Below are 17,416 nucleotides of genomic sequence, written 5' to 3'. Positions count from 1 at the left end.
TAAACCCTGCTTTTCATTGCTGTCCCTTGTCAGGAAGTCTTTCTTCCACTGCATGGACTACATGTTTCTCAATACTTGACCACAGACTCATTATATTGCTTTGCCATGTGTCAATGACTGCTATCTTTGTTTAGTTTATGTGTTCATCCTCAGGCTTTTTGACAGGTAGTGCCAAAAACTTTTTATTAGTTACCTTCTTAATTCTGCTTTTATTGAAAAAGCCAACGGTTATGTGACCTTTGTGTCCCGTTGAATGTATGCTCTGTAGTTCTGGGGTTAGTTACTTCTATTTACCTGTTGCCTTGTGCAGCCCGAGGAGTTGACACTGCTGCTAATCAAGCTCCGCCGTCAGCAGGCGGAGCTCAACAGTCTGCGGGATCACACAGTAGCTCAGCTAACGGCCCTTGGTTTGGAAGGGCCCAACGCCAAGGTCAGCACCTATGTTTGTGTGTGTGCATGCTTGCATCAAGACATTTCTAAAGCCTGCCTTCTGCATGTAAACATGTGGTGGGTTTTTATTTCTTCAAAATAAAATAATTTGGTGTGTTTTTGTGAAACATGGGAGAGTTTATATTCTTGGTTTTGATGGATACTGGAAAGAACTGAAATAGTCATTCCAGATTGGATAAGCGCATTTTCTAAACACTTCCCTAATAATTGTCATAATTTAACACTTAATTTGAGTGTGAGGTGGCCTAAAGCTACATATAGGAGAAACTGGGAAACAGTTATGGGATGCAAGCTCAGGCTTGATCACCCTGTAGCTGGCCACCTTTGATGAGGTTGTCGAGTGTTTAAAAGGCCGAAACACCAAAGGAACACTACTGATGATGCATTCCAAATTTATACCCTTCTCATATCTGAGACACAGCTCCCATGCCACTCTCAAATGGTAAACCTTATATGACTACCATCTTTTGGCACAAAGGACATTTTAACATCACGCCCCGTACTTGATTTAGAAAGATTGTCTCTGGTAAGCTTTACAGGACACATGAGGCAAAAAATAGATTGCATCAGCAAATATAAAGTTGTTGCAACATATGACATCCTTTTATATTTATTGTATTTGCAAGAAAACCACTAATAAACATTGATCATAGTCAAATATTTCATCAACTGCTGTAGGTTGGCCAAGTAAGGTCTTCATCCAATATTTTTAGTGTAGCTTACCAATTTCTAAGATTCCTACTATTCAGCTAAACACTCTACATCAGCGACCAAACCAATTCTAGGTTTGGTAGACTTTGTCTGTGAGAGGCTGGAAATCTAAATAAATCAATTTGTATAGAACGTACTTAAATGCTTGGTCAGAGCTGGGATGTCTTAAAAATTCTAATCTAAACATTGGGGTACCCTGTTTGGTAAAGTTCAAATTAAAATGGGTTACCACAGTTACCTGCAAAATTTTTTTATTTACAGCATCCTCACAATAAAATTTGCTCAACATGACAAGAAGTCTCCAGTATCCAAGGTCCAAAGTAACCTTTCTCCTCTGTGAACCAACGCACCAAATTCATTCATTTGGACCAAGGTTGTGGCATAAAGGAGAGACAGCTGTGTATTAATGGGCGTTGGCTTCTTGTAGGTTTTCAGTATGATCAGTGTGTGAGTGAATGCTACATATTTTGGTGGTGGTGATGGTATCCTTGTCCTTGCATGCAAGCTTGGTGAATTCTGAAAGGCTGTGAGGCAGCCGGTGTGGATGCATCAGACAGGAAAGCATCTACCCAGTGTGTTCAGCTTGGTGTGCATCTTTGTTTTGAAGAGTGCTATGTTTTTTTTTAATGTGGTATCAATCCAGTGTTTTAAACAAAGTATGTGGGGTCATTTGAAGTGCGGCTTGTATTATTTCTGAAGGGAGTGATCTCAACAGAAATGTATTTGAACCAAGATGAATTGTGAGAAGCGCTGTGTGTGTTGGGATCAGACATAGCCCAGCTGCTGGTGGAGCTTCAGATGTGTGTGTCCAGGTTGATTTCAAAATCAATATATACAAGCTATGTAATAAAAAAAAAACACTGAAAAAATAAACTGACTTACAGAGTCATAGTGATGATAAATCAAGATGTTGCTGAAGCAGACTCGATATTTGATCGTACAAAATGTGAAGAGCCACACATGAACTACTGGGGTCATTACCAGTAGGAAACAAAATGGGGCAACTGGTACCCCACAAACAAACACCTATTTAGACAAAAAAACAATGGAGCTTATAACCACAAAGACCAAACAGAAAAGAACTTGGCTGAGCTGAAACCTATAAACAAATCATGTTAATATGTTCAAAAACCAGTTAAGGCCTGACTAAAACCAGCATCATTGAAAGGAAACAAAACCATGATCCACAGCATCATGGCCAACATGAAATAAAATCCACTCTCTTCACTCAGCTTTCTGTTTGGGACACTGAGTTGGAGGTGAAGTCCGACAATGGGTGTGTCCATGTTTACAATCCCAACAGCTGGTGATGCACATCAGGACAAACGTCCAGTGAGCACAGGAGACATTTTAAGGAGAGGAGGAGTGGGACATCTGGTTGACTTTCATGCTCTTCACAAACTTTAACTAGTTGGTTAAAAAAAACTCATTTAAATGGACATGTTTAACATTCTGCAGCTCTACAGGCTCAGCGCCCCAGCTGTGGTGCATTCATTGTCATTCACAAAGTAGGACAAAGGAGTTTAACCAAGGACTTTTCACCAAAAGTTAAATAAATCTGATGAAGGCAAAAGTAAAGTAAACTCCAGTACATATGTAAAAGTTAATATCCCACGCAAGGAAAATATAAACAGGCCTACAAACTATTAAACTTGTATTTTATTCAACATGGAAAAGTTCATTTCCTAAGAGAAAATAAATATAAAAAGGCACCAGCTCGGTGCTTTAGTATTTATTTTTATGTATGTGTATTTTTAAAACATTGTTTTTGTTGTTTACTTGAATAATCTTTTGGTGATTGGGAAACTTAATGTTAGTAGTTTGCTGAAGTCTTCTTTTAACTTTTGTACGTTTTTGTCCTGTAAAAAGTTTATTACCAATATTTATATTTATTTTTTATTTTTATTTTATCTAGAGCTTTCCAGAAGTTCCTAGCATTTCTGTGCGTCCACAAAAGATGTGCATTTATCTGCCGCTTGGTGAGGCTAGAGCATCACTCAGGAGACCAGCCAGGCAGGGAAGCCCAAACCAAACCCCCTGCCCAATAACTTGCCTCAGATCTGCTTGTAAAGCTTATACATTATCTTCCTTCTTTTCTCTCTCTCTCTCTCTCCTGTCATTTATCTGTACATTTTCCTTTCAAACAAGCTACCTTCACTTCCTGTGGTTTTTCTTCTCCCCTGTTACTATGGTACTTGCAGACTGATGTCCTCTCTCATCACCTTCAGAGGAACCTTGTTTACCTGGACAGCCAGGTGAGAACTCTGAACTTGTTCCTTTCAGGTTTCATGTCAAGCTTCTGGATTCAAAAAGATCTCTTCAGCTAAACACTTTTCTAGCTCTCACCTTCTTGTTAGTGGAAAAAACATATTTACTTCTCCGAGTCTTTCATTAAGCGTCTACTTCTATTTATTGTGAAAATGGTTTTGGCCGGGACATTGTAGTTTTGAACATAAATAGTATATTAACATTGCATATAAAACAATATTGTAAATTTAACGCATAACAAAAGTCAAATATATACAAGTGACACTAATTTGATTCACAAACCAATGATTAAAATGGACCTTGTTAATCATTGTGCAAGTAACGGCAAGGACAGCGATCCAAGCTTGTCATGAGAACACGAGACCTTTTACATCTTTTATCAGATCCCAGTCCTTCAGATACCAATGAATAGTGTACGTAAAGAGTAGATTTTAGAATTTTGGCACAACTGTCCTTAATGTGGCCTTTTGAGTGTAGCTTTTCATTTCAATCATTTGCCTAATTTTCTTTATTGTTTAGATTTCATCATCAATAGTACTACAACCACTGAAAGGCACACTTGTTAAAGTATGAAATGTACACTATAGAAGTGTCATGGTATTTGTATTTCATCTTTAGTTCTTGTTCAAAAACAGTTTGCTGTTTAATGCAGGTTTGGTTGAAAAACTGCAAATTGTTGAGTTTGCACTAAATTTCAGCTTGTGAAATAAATGGTTGACTGCTGAGCTCAATGAACGAAACGACGCCCAGGACAGCACCATGCACAATATCGATGGTGGTCAGATAGGTGTCACATCTGAACAGACGGTTAAAACATCGAAGATCTTGTCCAATAAGTTCTCACTAATCCCCAGTTCACCGCGGAGGTAATCATCTTGCAAACGTAGGACAAAGAGAGGTCATACTTCACACTAGCATCAATCCAGAAGCAAAAAATGACCCCAAACTAAAAAGGAATCTTTTGTCAGGCAGCAGGACCGACAGGACTCAGATGCAGAATTCAGCGTGCTTTATTAAAGAGTTCCAGGATACTCTGTCAGACATGAAGCAGAGCAGGAGAAGGACCGGAAATTGAAATGGCTGTGTTCAAAATCACATACTAATGAGTATATACTGTATACAATATACTATTAGTATGATAAGAATGATGAGCGTTCCCACTGAAGTATAGTTCCAAGTTTCCCAAGATGCATTTCGAATCTACAACGACAAAAGCCTGAAGCACACTGAGGCTAAATATCTCCATTAATTCTCCACCTCTGAAGGTTCTGGAAACATTTTAAAGGGGACTTATTATGAAAAATGTTCACCTTTTAAAACAGTTCCCTGTGGTCTAAATGACAAAGTCACACAGCTGCAGCTGCAACTTACCGGGGCAAAATTTAAGCGGTTAACATCCTTTAGTGACTCTGTAAGTTGATCATTTACACTGTAAAAGCGGTGCAGTTATTGATAAGTGCTGGGAGAAATGATCAGCCCTCTCTCTCCACCGCTCAACCGCCTTCGCACAATCTCACTTTCTCCTCGTCTGCTGCTTTTCTAACTACAGTAATAGTGCATACAAAGTGATAATCATTTGTTTTGTTCAACCGCTGTGTCGATTGTGTCACAAGCGTGTCAGATCAGTGATACAAAGCGATATAACAGGTTGGGGGTGGAGTTACCAGTGGAGGGGAGTGTATTTTCTTCAATTGTAACATCACAAACTCCAAAAATTTGAAACGGAGCAATTTTCTCTGTGTTGTAAGACTTGCACAGACCACAAACAAATGACTGGATGGTTTTATTTCACATTCTGTGTGCCAAATGTGATAATAAAAACTGCAAAAGTGGATTTTGCATAATATGTCCCCTTTAAGCGATAAAGCAACCAAATAGAATATCAACATGTAGTCATTTGATCCATAAAACTCACAGAAACACATTTCATGCCGACTTTTCAGAGACCTGCCCTTGTGTTACTGACTAAAATTCCGGTTAACTTCAAAACAAAAGCACTATTTACAAAAGGGTTCAAAACTAATGGAAGACAAGAAGAGATGCTTTTTAAAAAAAATTAGGAGTTTTGCTTTTTAGCTTGAAGCCAGTCCCAGGACAATTTTACATTCCACTCGCAATGCATCATGGGGTGGTTGATTATGACTAGTATGCCCACCGTGCATACTAATTTCCGATAGAGTATACATCTGGGTATTTCTCGCGTACTCAATCTTTCCATACTATCTAATGTGGACGAATCACTAGTAGTACGTTAGTCTGCCATTTCAAACACAGCCATGGACTAAAAATAGACTTAAATATAATAACACCAGAAAAGCTAAATGATCATGGAGACATAACAGACCAACAATCACTCGTACACCTAAACACAAAAGAAGCTAATGAGTAACAAGGAACAGCTGGGCAAAGGTAGGGGGTGTGATCATAGGTGAAAAATGACAGGGATGGAAAACCCTGTGAGACAAGCATTCAATACATCGGACCTGACGACAGACCACTTCCTTATAAATACATAAACATCTGTTTGCCAGGACAGGGGAATATTTGATGCCACTTGATGTTTAGTTTGTCACAAATCTTTCATTTATGATTTATTCATGATTATTCACAGGACTCTGTTAGGTACCTCAATTAACAAGTTCCACTTTAGTGTGTCACTGAATTGTTAATGCCATTTGACAAGGTGATTATTCTCCGAAACATTTGTTGAATTAAACATCACCCTTTTACCTCAAAGAGGAGAAAGTTATCACACAGCTGTATTCTAATCTCTGTAGGGGATATATTGTTACCATAGTTACTATTGCTGTCATTCGCGAACAAACTTCATGCATCACTCCACCTGAAATCCCCTTTCCTTCTGCACTTTCCACTGATGGAGCAATGAAGACACTGCCTCCTTCGTGTTCAGGGACCACTTGGCTGTTTTCTGTATACACTAATTTTAGTACATGTACAAAGTATCTTCTTTCATTTCTTCATCTATATTATTCTGGCTTCTGTGTATGTAGGTAGGGATAGAAAACTGCTATGCTATGCTATGCTATGCTATGCTATGCTATGCTATGCTATGCTATGCTATGCTATGCTATGCTATGCTATGCTATGCTATCACTAAATGCCCAGATATATTTTCAAGACGTTAAAGGCAAATTATTACTATCTTCGCACTCTCAAAGGAATCTGAAATGTATCATCAGTCAAGTTTTCATTTGTATTCATTATAGTAACTTCCCTAAGTGACTAAATGCTTCCAAAAAAATGGCTTTAGCGTGGTGTATAATCATAACAAAGATCCTAATTTTAGATAAAGAATTATTTTCAGCAAACCCATTAAACTAAATGTACGAAGCATTTTGCAATGACTAATTTCAAGGCGAAAAAAATGACCTTCCAACAGCTGGGAAAAGACCAAGCTGATTATCAGAGGTGTTTTGTATCTGCTGCTCCTACATACAGACTATGCACCCACAAAGTGCTGTTTGATATTAACTTAGGTTGAAATAAGATTTACTAAATACATAATACTTTCCATCAGACTGATCCCTCGAAGGATTGCTCATGTATTAAAAGACTGTTCAACTATTTTTTCTCCCGGGGTTCTGCTAGACAAAGGAGAATGAGCCTGTAATCTTCATGATTCACACTATGATCGAGAACTCGGCACCGAGGCCGCAACTTTACCATCAAGTAAGGTCTTTGGCGCGTTCTGGCTTGAGTCGGTCTCACAGCACTCTCATGACCATTTCATGAAGAGTCACTCTGTCTGGGTTTAAGCTTTATTGTGGATTCATCAAATGGTTTCATTACTTTTGATTGCTGAGGTTTTTTAACTCAAAAATATTGAAGGAATGCATACAAATGTAATATATGGGAAAAGGCCTGGTTCGTCAAGAAAAGCTATACTGTCTGTAGGTACAGACACTGTATAGCTACACCACAGGGCAGCCATGGTTTATTTTGTACAATGCTCAGCCTGTCAAAGACCAGCTCAAAGCAAAGTCTTGCCTATGCCCAGTAAGAGTGCTCCCCATCATTTCCGTCGCCATTGGCCTTTTATTTCACTGTCATGGATGTTTTGCACCGTCATCATCCCCCGATGTTTGGCACCCATCAAACGGATATTTGTGACATTTCATTCTATTGCTTTCTTTCCTGAGGATGTTGATCTGAGCTCATGCTGATCTATTACAAACAATGGACCTCACTATGCACATCTTGTTGCTTTGTTTAGCTTTAAGAACTTATTTCAACTTTTTTAATACATGTTATGTCTTTGGATATCTTCAGGACATAAGTTGTGAAGAGTGAGGTGGTGAGAAAAAACCAATTGCAGAACTGAGTAGAAAGCAAGAGCATAATACAATCAAAGTTCCCTCTTTTAGCGCAGCTCAAATACGGTACATAAACAGTCCAACAAAGTGCATAACACCACAGCAAAGTGCCAAATCAAGAACAACAAAGTACAAATCAGAGGAATTCACAATCAGAAATAGTTACTGACCAAAACTGGGAAATGGGAGGAGCTAATCAATCATTCACATACACATACTGACAAGACAGTGTGTAAAGACACAGACAGGAATCCATACCTACAGACAAAGACAAAACTAAGGGCAAGAAACTAACAGCAACTCATAAATGATCATATGCTAAACAAGACTAAAACATGACCAACAAAGTGAAACGTAACTGAAAAAAAGCCTCATACTCTGAAGCTCTGTTTCCTCAACACTTATTTTGTAAACTGTGGTATTTTTGTTTGTTTTGTTTTATTTTATTTTTTTACTGTACTATCTCCATCTTTTTAGAATTACATAATATAAAGTAACAGTTGATGTGAAAAAGCGTTATATTATGTACAGTATATTTGTATGTGATGTAGTTTGACAATTGCATTGGTTTGACAATGTCTGGATTGTGCTAGTTTTACTCTGGTCAGTTTCTCTGAAAAGGTGAGCCAAGGAATGACAAGTTAAAGCTGGTAAAATGATTACTTGTGCTTATACACAACCTTTGTTTAGAAGTACAACCTTTTAGTCATTTTACTCTAAAATTGCGTCTTATTTAAAATGCACTTTTGTTTCAGGGCAAAGAAGCAGAATGGCCCAACAAAAAAAAATTATTGTCTGAAACTTGAGCAATATATGAAGCTTCACCAATCCAATGAGAAATTTCCAGAGAACTTTTTTACTTTGTAGGTGAATAAAATGTTTCAAAGTTGACCTAGTGGAAGAAACATGACTTCCTGCCAAATGAAATCCTTTGCTCTTTGCAAGAATGACAGAAACAAACATTACAGCTCAAAACTGCAAGAATAGTATCAGATAATTTATTTTTTTATTTTTTTATTTATTCAGTTTATTTCCGACATGGTTACATTCACTTTTTTTTTTTTTACATTTTTTTTTTTTTTTTTGTACATGCCGAAAAAGGAGACGAGAGAAGCAGTTTGCTTATCTGGGTCCCGTCCCCTGTTTTACCATCGCAAATTTACATGGGTTTACATGTCTCTCTGGTCAAACATTCTTGAGTTGTTCTGAACAGTCCTTTTTTGTGTATTCTCATCTGTAGTCAGTGTTGTCTTGTTTTTATTCCTCCTCCTCTCTATCGTTGTTCGTGTTGGCCTTGTTCCCTGCTACTTTTTTTCCTGTGTGCAAATGCCATCAAATGAGCAAAGGTCCATTGCCTGCATGGGTGATCAGATATTTGTTAGACATCCCAGTATTTAGATCAAACCATCCACATTTAAGGCTTTTGTGTCATTTAGATTTTAACACTCCTTCATTCATTCATGTCATTCTCTAAGACATGAGACAGCATCAGTGGGTATCAGCATTTCCTCTTGCTTCATGTGGAAGCAGCAGGAGGAACTTGACACATTCTCCAGTTTTTGGGTGGAAGTATGACTTGAATTCTGTGGAAAAAAACAATTTGATGATGAAGTTCGAGCGCTTAAAAATGAATGGTAAAACCAAGGTGGAGAATGGGTAATGTCTCCTCGAACTGCTAAGCTGCATTTTTGGTTGACCTGCTGCCCTCTGTTGTCCATCATCTGAGAGTACATGTTTTCTCCAGGTTCCACCAGAGGACTACAAAGACGTCCAGTGCTCAGATGAAGCCAACATAGATGTAAGACAGCAGCACCACGTGTGGCCGTGAACGGTTTGCGTGGATGTGTACATTTATGGATATGTTGATTTCAGACCAAGCTGAGTAGGTGGTGTGAGCAGGACAAAACACTGAGGATCCTTGAAGAGAAACTACAACAACTACACAGGGAGAAGGTACAGTCAGCATTTATTTGTTCTTTCTTTGTTTTTCATGCTTGTGCCAATGGTTTGTCCAGTATCCTATGTGTTGTGTTCAGTAGTGGACAGTAAACAAGTCAATTGACTTAAGTAATGTACCTAGGTATTCATTTTGAGTCTCTGTAATTTACTTGAGTACTTACTACATTGAAAGACAAATATTGTACTTTTTACTCCACTACATTTCTATAATTACTCTCATTACTCAGTACTTTCCCTCTCCTGTCAGATCAGGTTTTTCATTGCTTCAGTTCTGATTATAAAACATTTCTATTGATTCTTGAATAGGTTGTCCCAGTTCTACCAAACCTTTAATGCTCGCCAACGCAATAGCCAATCGGACAGAGGCAGTTCACTTCTAATAGCGCTTTAATAGCGCTTTGTCAGAGATTGACTTTGAGAAGGAGGAAGCACCTCCTTGTGAGCATCTGTGGCTGTATTTTTAGGCCCATGTTCAAGGTTTTTGAAACCAAAAGCAGCGATCTAATGCTGGCAACATTAAGTGTGGTTAGCTAAACAAAAGACAAACTAAACAAAGTATTTTATTAGTTATTTAGTGTTTGTTAAAATAGTATACCTCAAAGAGAATAGAATTGATTAGAATAAACCTTCATTGATCCCAAAATTCACATGTTGCAGCAACACCATAGAATAGCAAAAGTAAAGAGTAAGAACAAAAATAAATACCAACATAGGATAATAGTTCAAATATATAATGTTACTACAACTAACAGAAAGACATTGTTGGTTTCGGGCAAATAAAAAAACTCAGACTTCTTACGTTTTTATGTGTAATGTTGAGTCTATTGACCTGCTCTTTGGTCATCTGTGAATGATTTTGTTGATTTGATGTGGTTTTATTAAACACAAAACTAAATATTATGGTAGTTCATGAAACATAATAGTGTTATTCAGTTGTACTACAATACTATAAACATGGAACACATCGTGCATCAGTGTTTTCTTTGTTACTTTAAATACTTGAGTAACTTTTTTTTCAGTTCTTTTACTTAAATAATATTTTCACTGAGTTACTATTACTTGTAGTGGAGCAATTTTTGAGTATCTGCACTTTCACTCAAGTATTAAAGCTGAGTATTATGTCCACCTCTGGGTGTGTTACAGCACACGCTGGAGACAGCTCTTCTATCTGCCAGTCAGGAGCTGAGTGAACAGAATGGGTCTGATGGGGCGTCCACGCAGAGCCTGATCCAGCAGAGAGACGTGCTCCAGAATGGTCTGCTCAGCACATGCAGAGAGATTTCCCGAGTCAACACTGTGAGAACACACATACACACACACACACACATATGCACAGGAATTTGAATGTGATATCTGCCACAATAATATGTAATACTTTAACTAACATTCCCCATGATGACAGACGGGAGGACAGGATGATCTCTTCTCCACCTTGCTCGGCGCTTTGCCCCCACGTGACATCTCCGTCGTTTACTCCTCAGTTCTTGGGGGATGTCGCGTCGCTGCATAGGCTGGTGTAGCATTAGCACGGAGTGCTAAGAGCTGATCTCGGCTTTAAACAATCCGAGCAGTACTTTCCGACACGATTGCAAAAATTGCAGACAAAAGCAGCAGAAAAAATAGTGTATTTTTGACATCCATGTTAGAAAGAAATAAAGGGACACACGTAGAATAAAAATATATATGTAAACAAAGTAAAAAAAAAAAAGGAAAAAGTTGTGAGCCAGATTGATGTGTAGCCCTCCCTCTAACTCGAGTTCTCCTCATCGATCTGGGTCTGTGTCAGGCAAATCCTGTCGTAACCAGGGAGGGACATGAACAGAATGCTTGAAGCTCATTGGGCGAAGCGCCTGTCCACCATGATTTGTTTTAGCCAATCACACAGCAGAGATGCTGCTATGGCCACAACAACAACAAGGCTCCGCTGGTGAAAACATACATCTTTACCAAAAATGGACAAACGCCTCTGGCTGTCACTCTTTCAAAAAGGAAATGCTGGATTTTTTTAAAACTGAGTTTATTGCAGCTTCCACATGTTCATCCTCCTGCGTTGACATCTTTCTATTTTGATTGTGAGCTATGCTAATAGCGGTAACCCAGCTAGTTTTGCTTCGACCCTTCTGCCTTCGTCACACCTGGATATCCCGCCCTAAACCACAACACTGCCTCATGATTGGTTCGAACCGGTTCGGTTCGGTTACGGAAGGTAAGGGCTGGAGCAGCACAAGATGGATTCTGGTGTTTGTGAACACCAGGAGAATCTGCTCCTGCGCCCCTTCGGTGAATCGCTTCAATAGTTGTAATTTTTATCTTTGTTGTTTGTTTTAATATGTTGAATATATCCCTCCACTGCATATTGTAACCCCCTTTGCTTGCATCTGGAGGATATTGTGCAGGTATTGCTTCAAAAAGAGTCACTAACGTGCACCGGGAAACCATTCCAGATGAGGGCAACTCAGGAAAATGTCAGACATCCCAAAATAAACAAGGGGGCGGGGCTTTTGTGAAAGGTCAATTATTCTATAACTGTTAAACTTACAAAAAGGAGGAGTGTCCATAGTATTCTGTGCGCTGGTGTACCCTGGTCGATCAAATCAAACAAAATGTGTGTAACAAGTTATTGTAAATTCTATAATTATATTAACAATAAAGCATAAGGAGAAAAAAAAATAGTGACATCTCCACAATAAACTTAAAAGTTTATCAGAGCAAAGTATGATATATAATGGCAAGTTGCCAACTTAAAAATAACTTTATCCTTTTTATTATTTTGTACCGTTCATTTTTTTATTTTCTGCACTCACTTATCCTATTCAAGGTCAGTGGATTATATTTAAAAGCTACTCTACAGTAACATTTATCATAAAAGTTTTTGTTGCATTTAGTAAGAACTTATAACACGTCTTTTCCTAATTTGTTGTTTATCAGGAGCTGGAGCGTTGCTGGCGTCAGTACGACTGGCTGGAAAAAGACGTCACTCTCGCCAAGTCTAACCTTCTGGAGCAGCTGGAGGCCCTGGGGAGCCCACAGGTAACTAAAGACACACCCACGAGCAAACCACTGTTCGTTTTGTTGACAAAATATTTTCGTCATACTATTTGTTGACAAAAAAAATTTAAGGGACAATAACTATGAGTAATTTCTACATGTGTATGAAAAATACATAAAAATATATTGATATATTTGTTAACTAATAAAAACTCAAAATCCAATCAGAACTTCTTTTTTGGGAGTTATCCAATCAAATCTACTTTTGCTGTGTGAAAGGTGGAACAAGCTGGTAACTTATCCAATTGGAAGTAAGCTGATTTGCCCCCACAATTCACTCATTATTGGTAACTCTTGACATTACGCTGTCATTATTATGATATGACCCCTGTCATTAGCATGAATAAGGTGTCATGAAGACTGTCATTAAGTGTTGTTCGTTACCATAACCCTATTCAATTCAATTCAACTTTATTTATATATTTACAACAAAAGTAATCTCAAAGCGCTATCAAAGTACAAAATTTGTGTTAAGAAGGAAAAAACCCAACAAAATCCACATGAACAAGCATTAGTGACCGTGGGAAGAAAAAACTCCCTTTTAACAGGAAGAAATCTCCAGCAGAACCAGGTTCAGAGTTGGCAACCATCTGCTTTGACTGGTTGGGGTTAGTGGACAGAAGGAGGAGAACAGAACGGGAGAGAGAGATAGAACATCAGAGTGTCCCAGACTAGTTGAGCTGTGAACCACAGATCAGGAACTGCCGTCTCCAGCTTCAAGACACCTGAAACAGAAAAGAGAGCGAAGAGAAGGCACTGACTGCAGAAAAACACGTTACAGTATAAGCAGGTCTGCCTGCAGCATTTAGGGCTTTGTTTCTAGTCCATGAACTGTCCACTGTATTGGTTAGATTAACGCTGTTATACGGTATGCGCACGTTAGCGAATAAGTAGGTTTTGAGGTTTAGCCATAAAGGTGAAGAGAGTAGCAGCCTCCTGTACTAAGACTGGGAGCTGGTTCCAAAGGTGAGGAGTCTGGTAGCTGAACACTGCCTCCTGTTCCACTTCTAAGCATGTTTGGATCTTCCAGAAGACCAGCAAACTGAGAGCGGAGTGTTTTGCCTGGACGATAGGGCACTAACAGGTGTTTAAGATATACAGGAGCTTGATCATCATCAGCTTTGTAGGCTAACAGGAGGATTTTAAACTCTATTCTAGATTTTACAGGAAGCCAATGAAGGGAAGCCAATACTGGTGAAATATGCTCTCTACTGTTAGTACCTGTAATATTCTGGCTACAGCATTCTGGTTTAACTGGAGACCCTAACCCTTTGTTACCCCTCTAGATCCCTCCACCTCACCCAAAAAATGCCAACATAGCTTCAAAGGTGTCGTAATTTAGCGAATAACATTTAATGACAGCTTTCATGACACCTTATCCATGCTAACGACAGCGTAATGTCAGTCTAATGTATAAAAGGTCAGGTAAAGTGTTACCTAAATGTCATTTAGTTGACTAAAACTAGACAATAACTGAAATAGTCTTCATGACTACATTTTGACTAAACCAGATTAGCATTTTCGTCAAAAGATTATCAGTAAAACTCAATCAAAATTGGCTGTCGAAATCAACAATAAACACAGGTGAGCTCATCAGGTTTGGACTGTGTGTAAGTGCATGTGTGTGTGTGTGTGTGTTCTCAGACGGAACCTCCAAGCCAGCAGCACATCCAGATCCAAAAAGAGTTGTGGAGAATCCAGGATGTGATGGAGGCCCTGTCGAAGAATAAACCCCAGAGGAGCACAGACTGCAGTGAGATTCCTCAATGACACATTAGACACAGTCTCTACACACACACGCACACATTTGAAAAGGCAGCACAAAGAAACAGTGTGTGGTATTTATCTATTCTAACTGGTCTGAGAGTTTTCATGGTTCAAAAGGACTTACTGAACCTTTCAGTAAAATTCTGTCCTTCATTCCATCAGGGAATGCCTAGCAGCTAGGATATTTCCATAACACCAAGAAGAGACATTTTTAGGACTTGACAAAGCCAGGATTAATTCGGAGAGCTGAGAGTCACATTATATGTAAAGAAATATCAAATGATGTCTTCCAACAGGTTAGTTAGTATTAGGTTTCACACAGCTCAGTGACAGTCAGCTACAATATGTTTATGTGGTAATATATTCTGCTTTGTTGAACATATTGATCCCCAAAATATAATCTCTAAATCTCAGTATTTAATATTTTTAATTTTTTGCACACATTTATTGTCTAACTCGCATCTGTTTCCAGGCAGAGAACCCCCAAAGTAACATTTTAACATATTAGCTTTGTTTGCATTAAATGAATATTATACATTTATTAGAGTTTACTGACAATAACTCAGGTGTGTAGGCTGTGCTGCTCACGTTACTAAAGCACAGCCCTCATTTAGCATTTCAAACACTTTAAACTGACTAACAGAGTGATGAATAAACTATTTCATTGACCTTTTCTTTTCAACAATGTGATGCTGATAGTATATCACACCATACCTGTCAAGTACCTCGTTTTGGCCGGGAAACTCCCATATTTTACCCCTCTTTCCCGCCATCTTCCCGTATTAGTATTTTCCTGTAAATATCCCGTATTTTAATGTAATAATAATTAAAAGATGCCTTACTAAACTGAACGCCATCACTAGCCTCATGAGAACTTCCACCTGAAATGGCCTGAGTGGCAGTTCTTGTGAGATTAGTGCCGACAGCGGCAACAAACCTGGAAACAACTCATCATTCATTCATCAAGAGATGAATGAATGAAGACGTTACGGCGGAAAAAACAAAGAACTCGTGTAAATACGTTGTAAAATGTGACAGAGTTTATCTTCCTAAAGAGCAGCAGGATGGGACACAGCTACTGAGATTTTAACGTCTATCACAGAGGAAGGAACGACGTAAGTCACCATGAAAAATCAGCCAATCACAAGCGCCACAAATATACACGGCTTTAAAAAAGTGTTAAAGGATGTAAAGTCTGCAACAAATGTGTCTAATAAGTCATTAGTGAATACCAGAGAACCACATGAGTGAGCATGAGAAATTATAAGAAAATATGTAATAAAATAAGATGTTAATGTCTAACTTAAAGACAAGCAATGTGAAATTAACAGTAGATATGCAACGTGTTGACTTGTATATAAACTGTAAATATATTAAATAAACACATGTGCTTCATATACACATATATGTTTTTATTTAGGCTGTTTTATAATTTAGGAATTAGGGCTGCGTGAATTGGCGATACAGAAAACTTATATTATATTTCATATATATACATATATTATAGCTTATTATGTATCAAAATACTAGTTTTAGGAGTCGCTGCTTTTACTTCTCAGAACAACATGTAAAGCTCAGTTAGATGATTAATGAGAGTCAAATATTGATCAGCTGTTTGTTAATAAATGTCCCTGTGTAGCATTTAGCATCAGCAAATTTAACCCAGAATTGTCTTTCTGGTCAGACTTTATTTGGTAAAATTATCAAGATTTATATTGTATATCACTATTTTGAGAAAATATATTGACCATATTGCCCAGCGCTAGTAGGAATGTTCACAGCATTTCAATGTTCATAAAGGTCGACCTACCAGATTCTAATCACATAATTGTATTTAGTAAGTGGTTGATTTCTTGTACACTTGTCTTAACATATAAGGGATACTGGAGCTTGGTTGGGCGGGTGGGACGTCTTGTAGTGGGCGCCAGAAGATTTCCCTTATTTTCAAATCCAAAACTTGACAGGAATGTATCACACATGAAAGAATCTGCTCTGCATTGCTAGATAAAGCTAGTACTTCTACCCATACATTTTCAAAATACCATAACATGTTGCCTACTCTGCCTCCATCAGAAACTCTAAACCCAACCTGGCAACACATCTTCTGCAGCAGTTTACTTTCCTGTTTCTGCTGCAGTCACATTTTATTTCCCCGTAAAGGAAATTAAGACGTGTTTATTTATTTATTTACTGATTGATTTTCACTCAGACCCATTTATTGATTCATTTTATACAGTTAGATCAAATAGAAATTCGAGCACTTAAGAGCCAAACAGGAAAGTACAAGCACAACTATTGCATGTGAGCTTACGACAACTACCGTAATTATTTTATTGATGGGGAGAAAATGCAATAACTTCTCTCTACCCTCTTTTCCATTGTGGAACAGGCTTTCCTGGTTCCAAACCACTCTCCAGTCAGCAAAAGAATGAGGTGAGACCGTCTTCAGCACCATCTTTATTTGTTTCTAAGTTTTTTTCTTTCTCTAAAAATATCCTCAAAGATCTCAAAGTGGGGGTGCAAAATGTCCTGCATGCTCTAACACTTTGTATGCTCTGTTTGCTTTCCTGTTACAGCTCATCTACTATATTTGCAGCTCAAATCAATGCCTATGCAGACCTGGTTTAGACCGCCCTATCGTCACACTGTTGAAATAATCGCCTAAGTCATTTTATGTCAAAATTGTTTTTTTTTGCCTAAATCGTCTCCTCATGACGCTGGCCACCTATGGTACAATCGTCTACATCCTCAGTTGATCAGATCATGTGACTTTAGCCCTTTAAGATAATGGCCTATGTCAAGTGTGTGACACTTTTGGTGATGTTTTTGTGTTTCCTGAAAAACTTGAAAAAATGAGTTAGGCCATGGAATTGGGGGTG

The 17,416-nt window shown here is 38.2% G+C and overlaps 1 protein-coding gene across 11 annotated transcripts in view; it reads left to right on the top strand.

Moving 5' to 3' along the window:
* The window catches only part of plekha5 (pleckstrin homology domain containing, family A member 5), a 143,884-nt gene that overhangs the window by 109,714 nt on the left and 16,754 nt on the right, over positions 1 to 17,416 (top strand). For 6 of the 11 annotated variants that reach the window (XM_028448918.1, XM_028448907.1, XM_028448917.1 and 3 more), the window contains 9 exons: positions 311 to 430; positions 3,363 to 3,416; positions 7,039 to 7,119; positions 9,508 to 9,561; positions 9,636 to 9,716; positions 10,866 to 11,018; positions 12,651 to 12,752; positions 14,415 to 14,523; positions 16,927 to 16,970. In XM_028448918.1, the coding sequence (XP_028304719.1) occupies positions 311 to 430; positions 3,363 to 3,416; positions 7,039 to 7,119; positions 9,508 to 9,561; positions 9,636 to 9,716; positions 10,866 to 11,018; positions 12,651 to 12,752; positions 14,415 to 14,523; positions 16,927 to 16,970 (798 nt within the window). The remainder of the gene's footprint in view (positions 1 to 310; positions 431 to 3,362; positions 3,417 to 7,038; positions 7,120 to 9,507; positions 9,562 to 9,635; positions 9,717 to 10,865; positions 11,019 to 12,650; positions 12,753 to 14,414; positions 14,524 to 16,926; positions 16,971 to 17,416) is intronic. The other 5 variants (XM_028448909.1, XM_028448908.1, XM_028448912.1 and 2 more) reach the window with 5 other exon arrangements.

This window comes from Gouania willdenowi, chromosome 6 (assembly GCF_900634775.1).
Source record: "Gouania willdenowi chromosome 6, fGouWil2.1, whole genome shotgun sequence".
Taxonomy (NCBI): Eukaryota; Metazoa; Chordata; class Actinopteri; order Blenniiformes; family Gobiesocidae; genus Gouania; species Gouania willdenowi.
The sequence above is the reverse complement of the archived record's forward strand: the minus strand, read 5'-3'. Positions and strand labels throughout refer to the sequence as shown.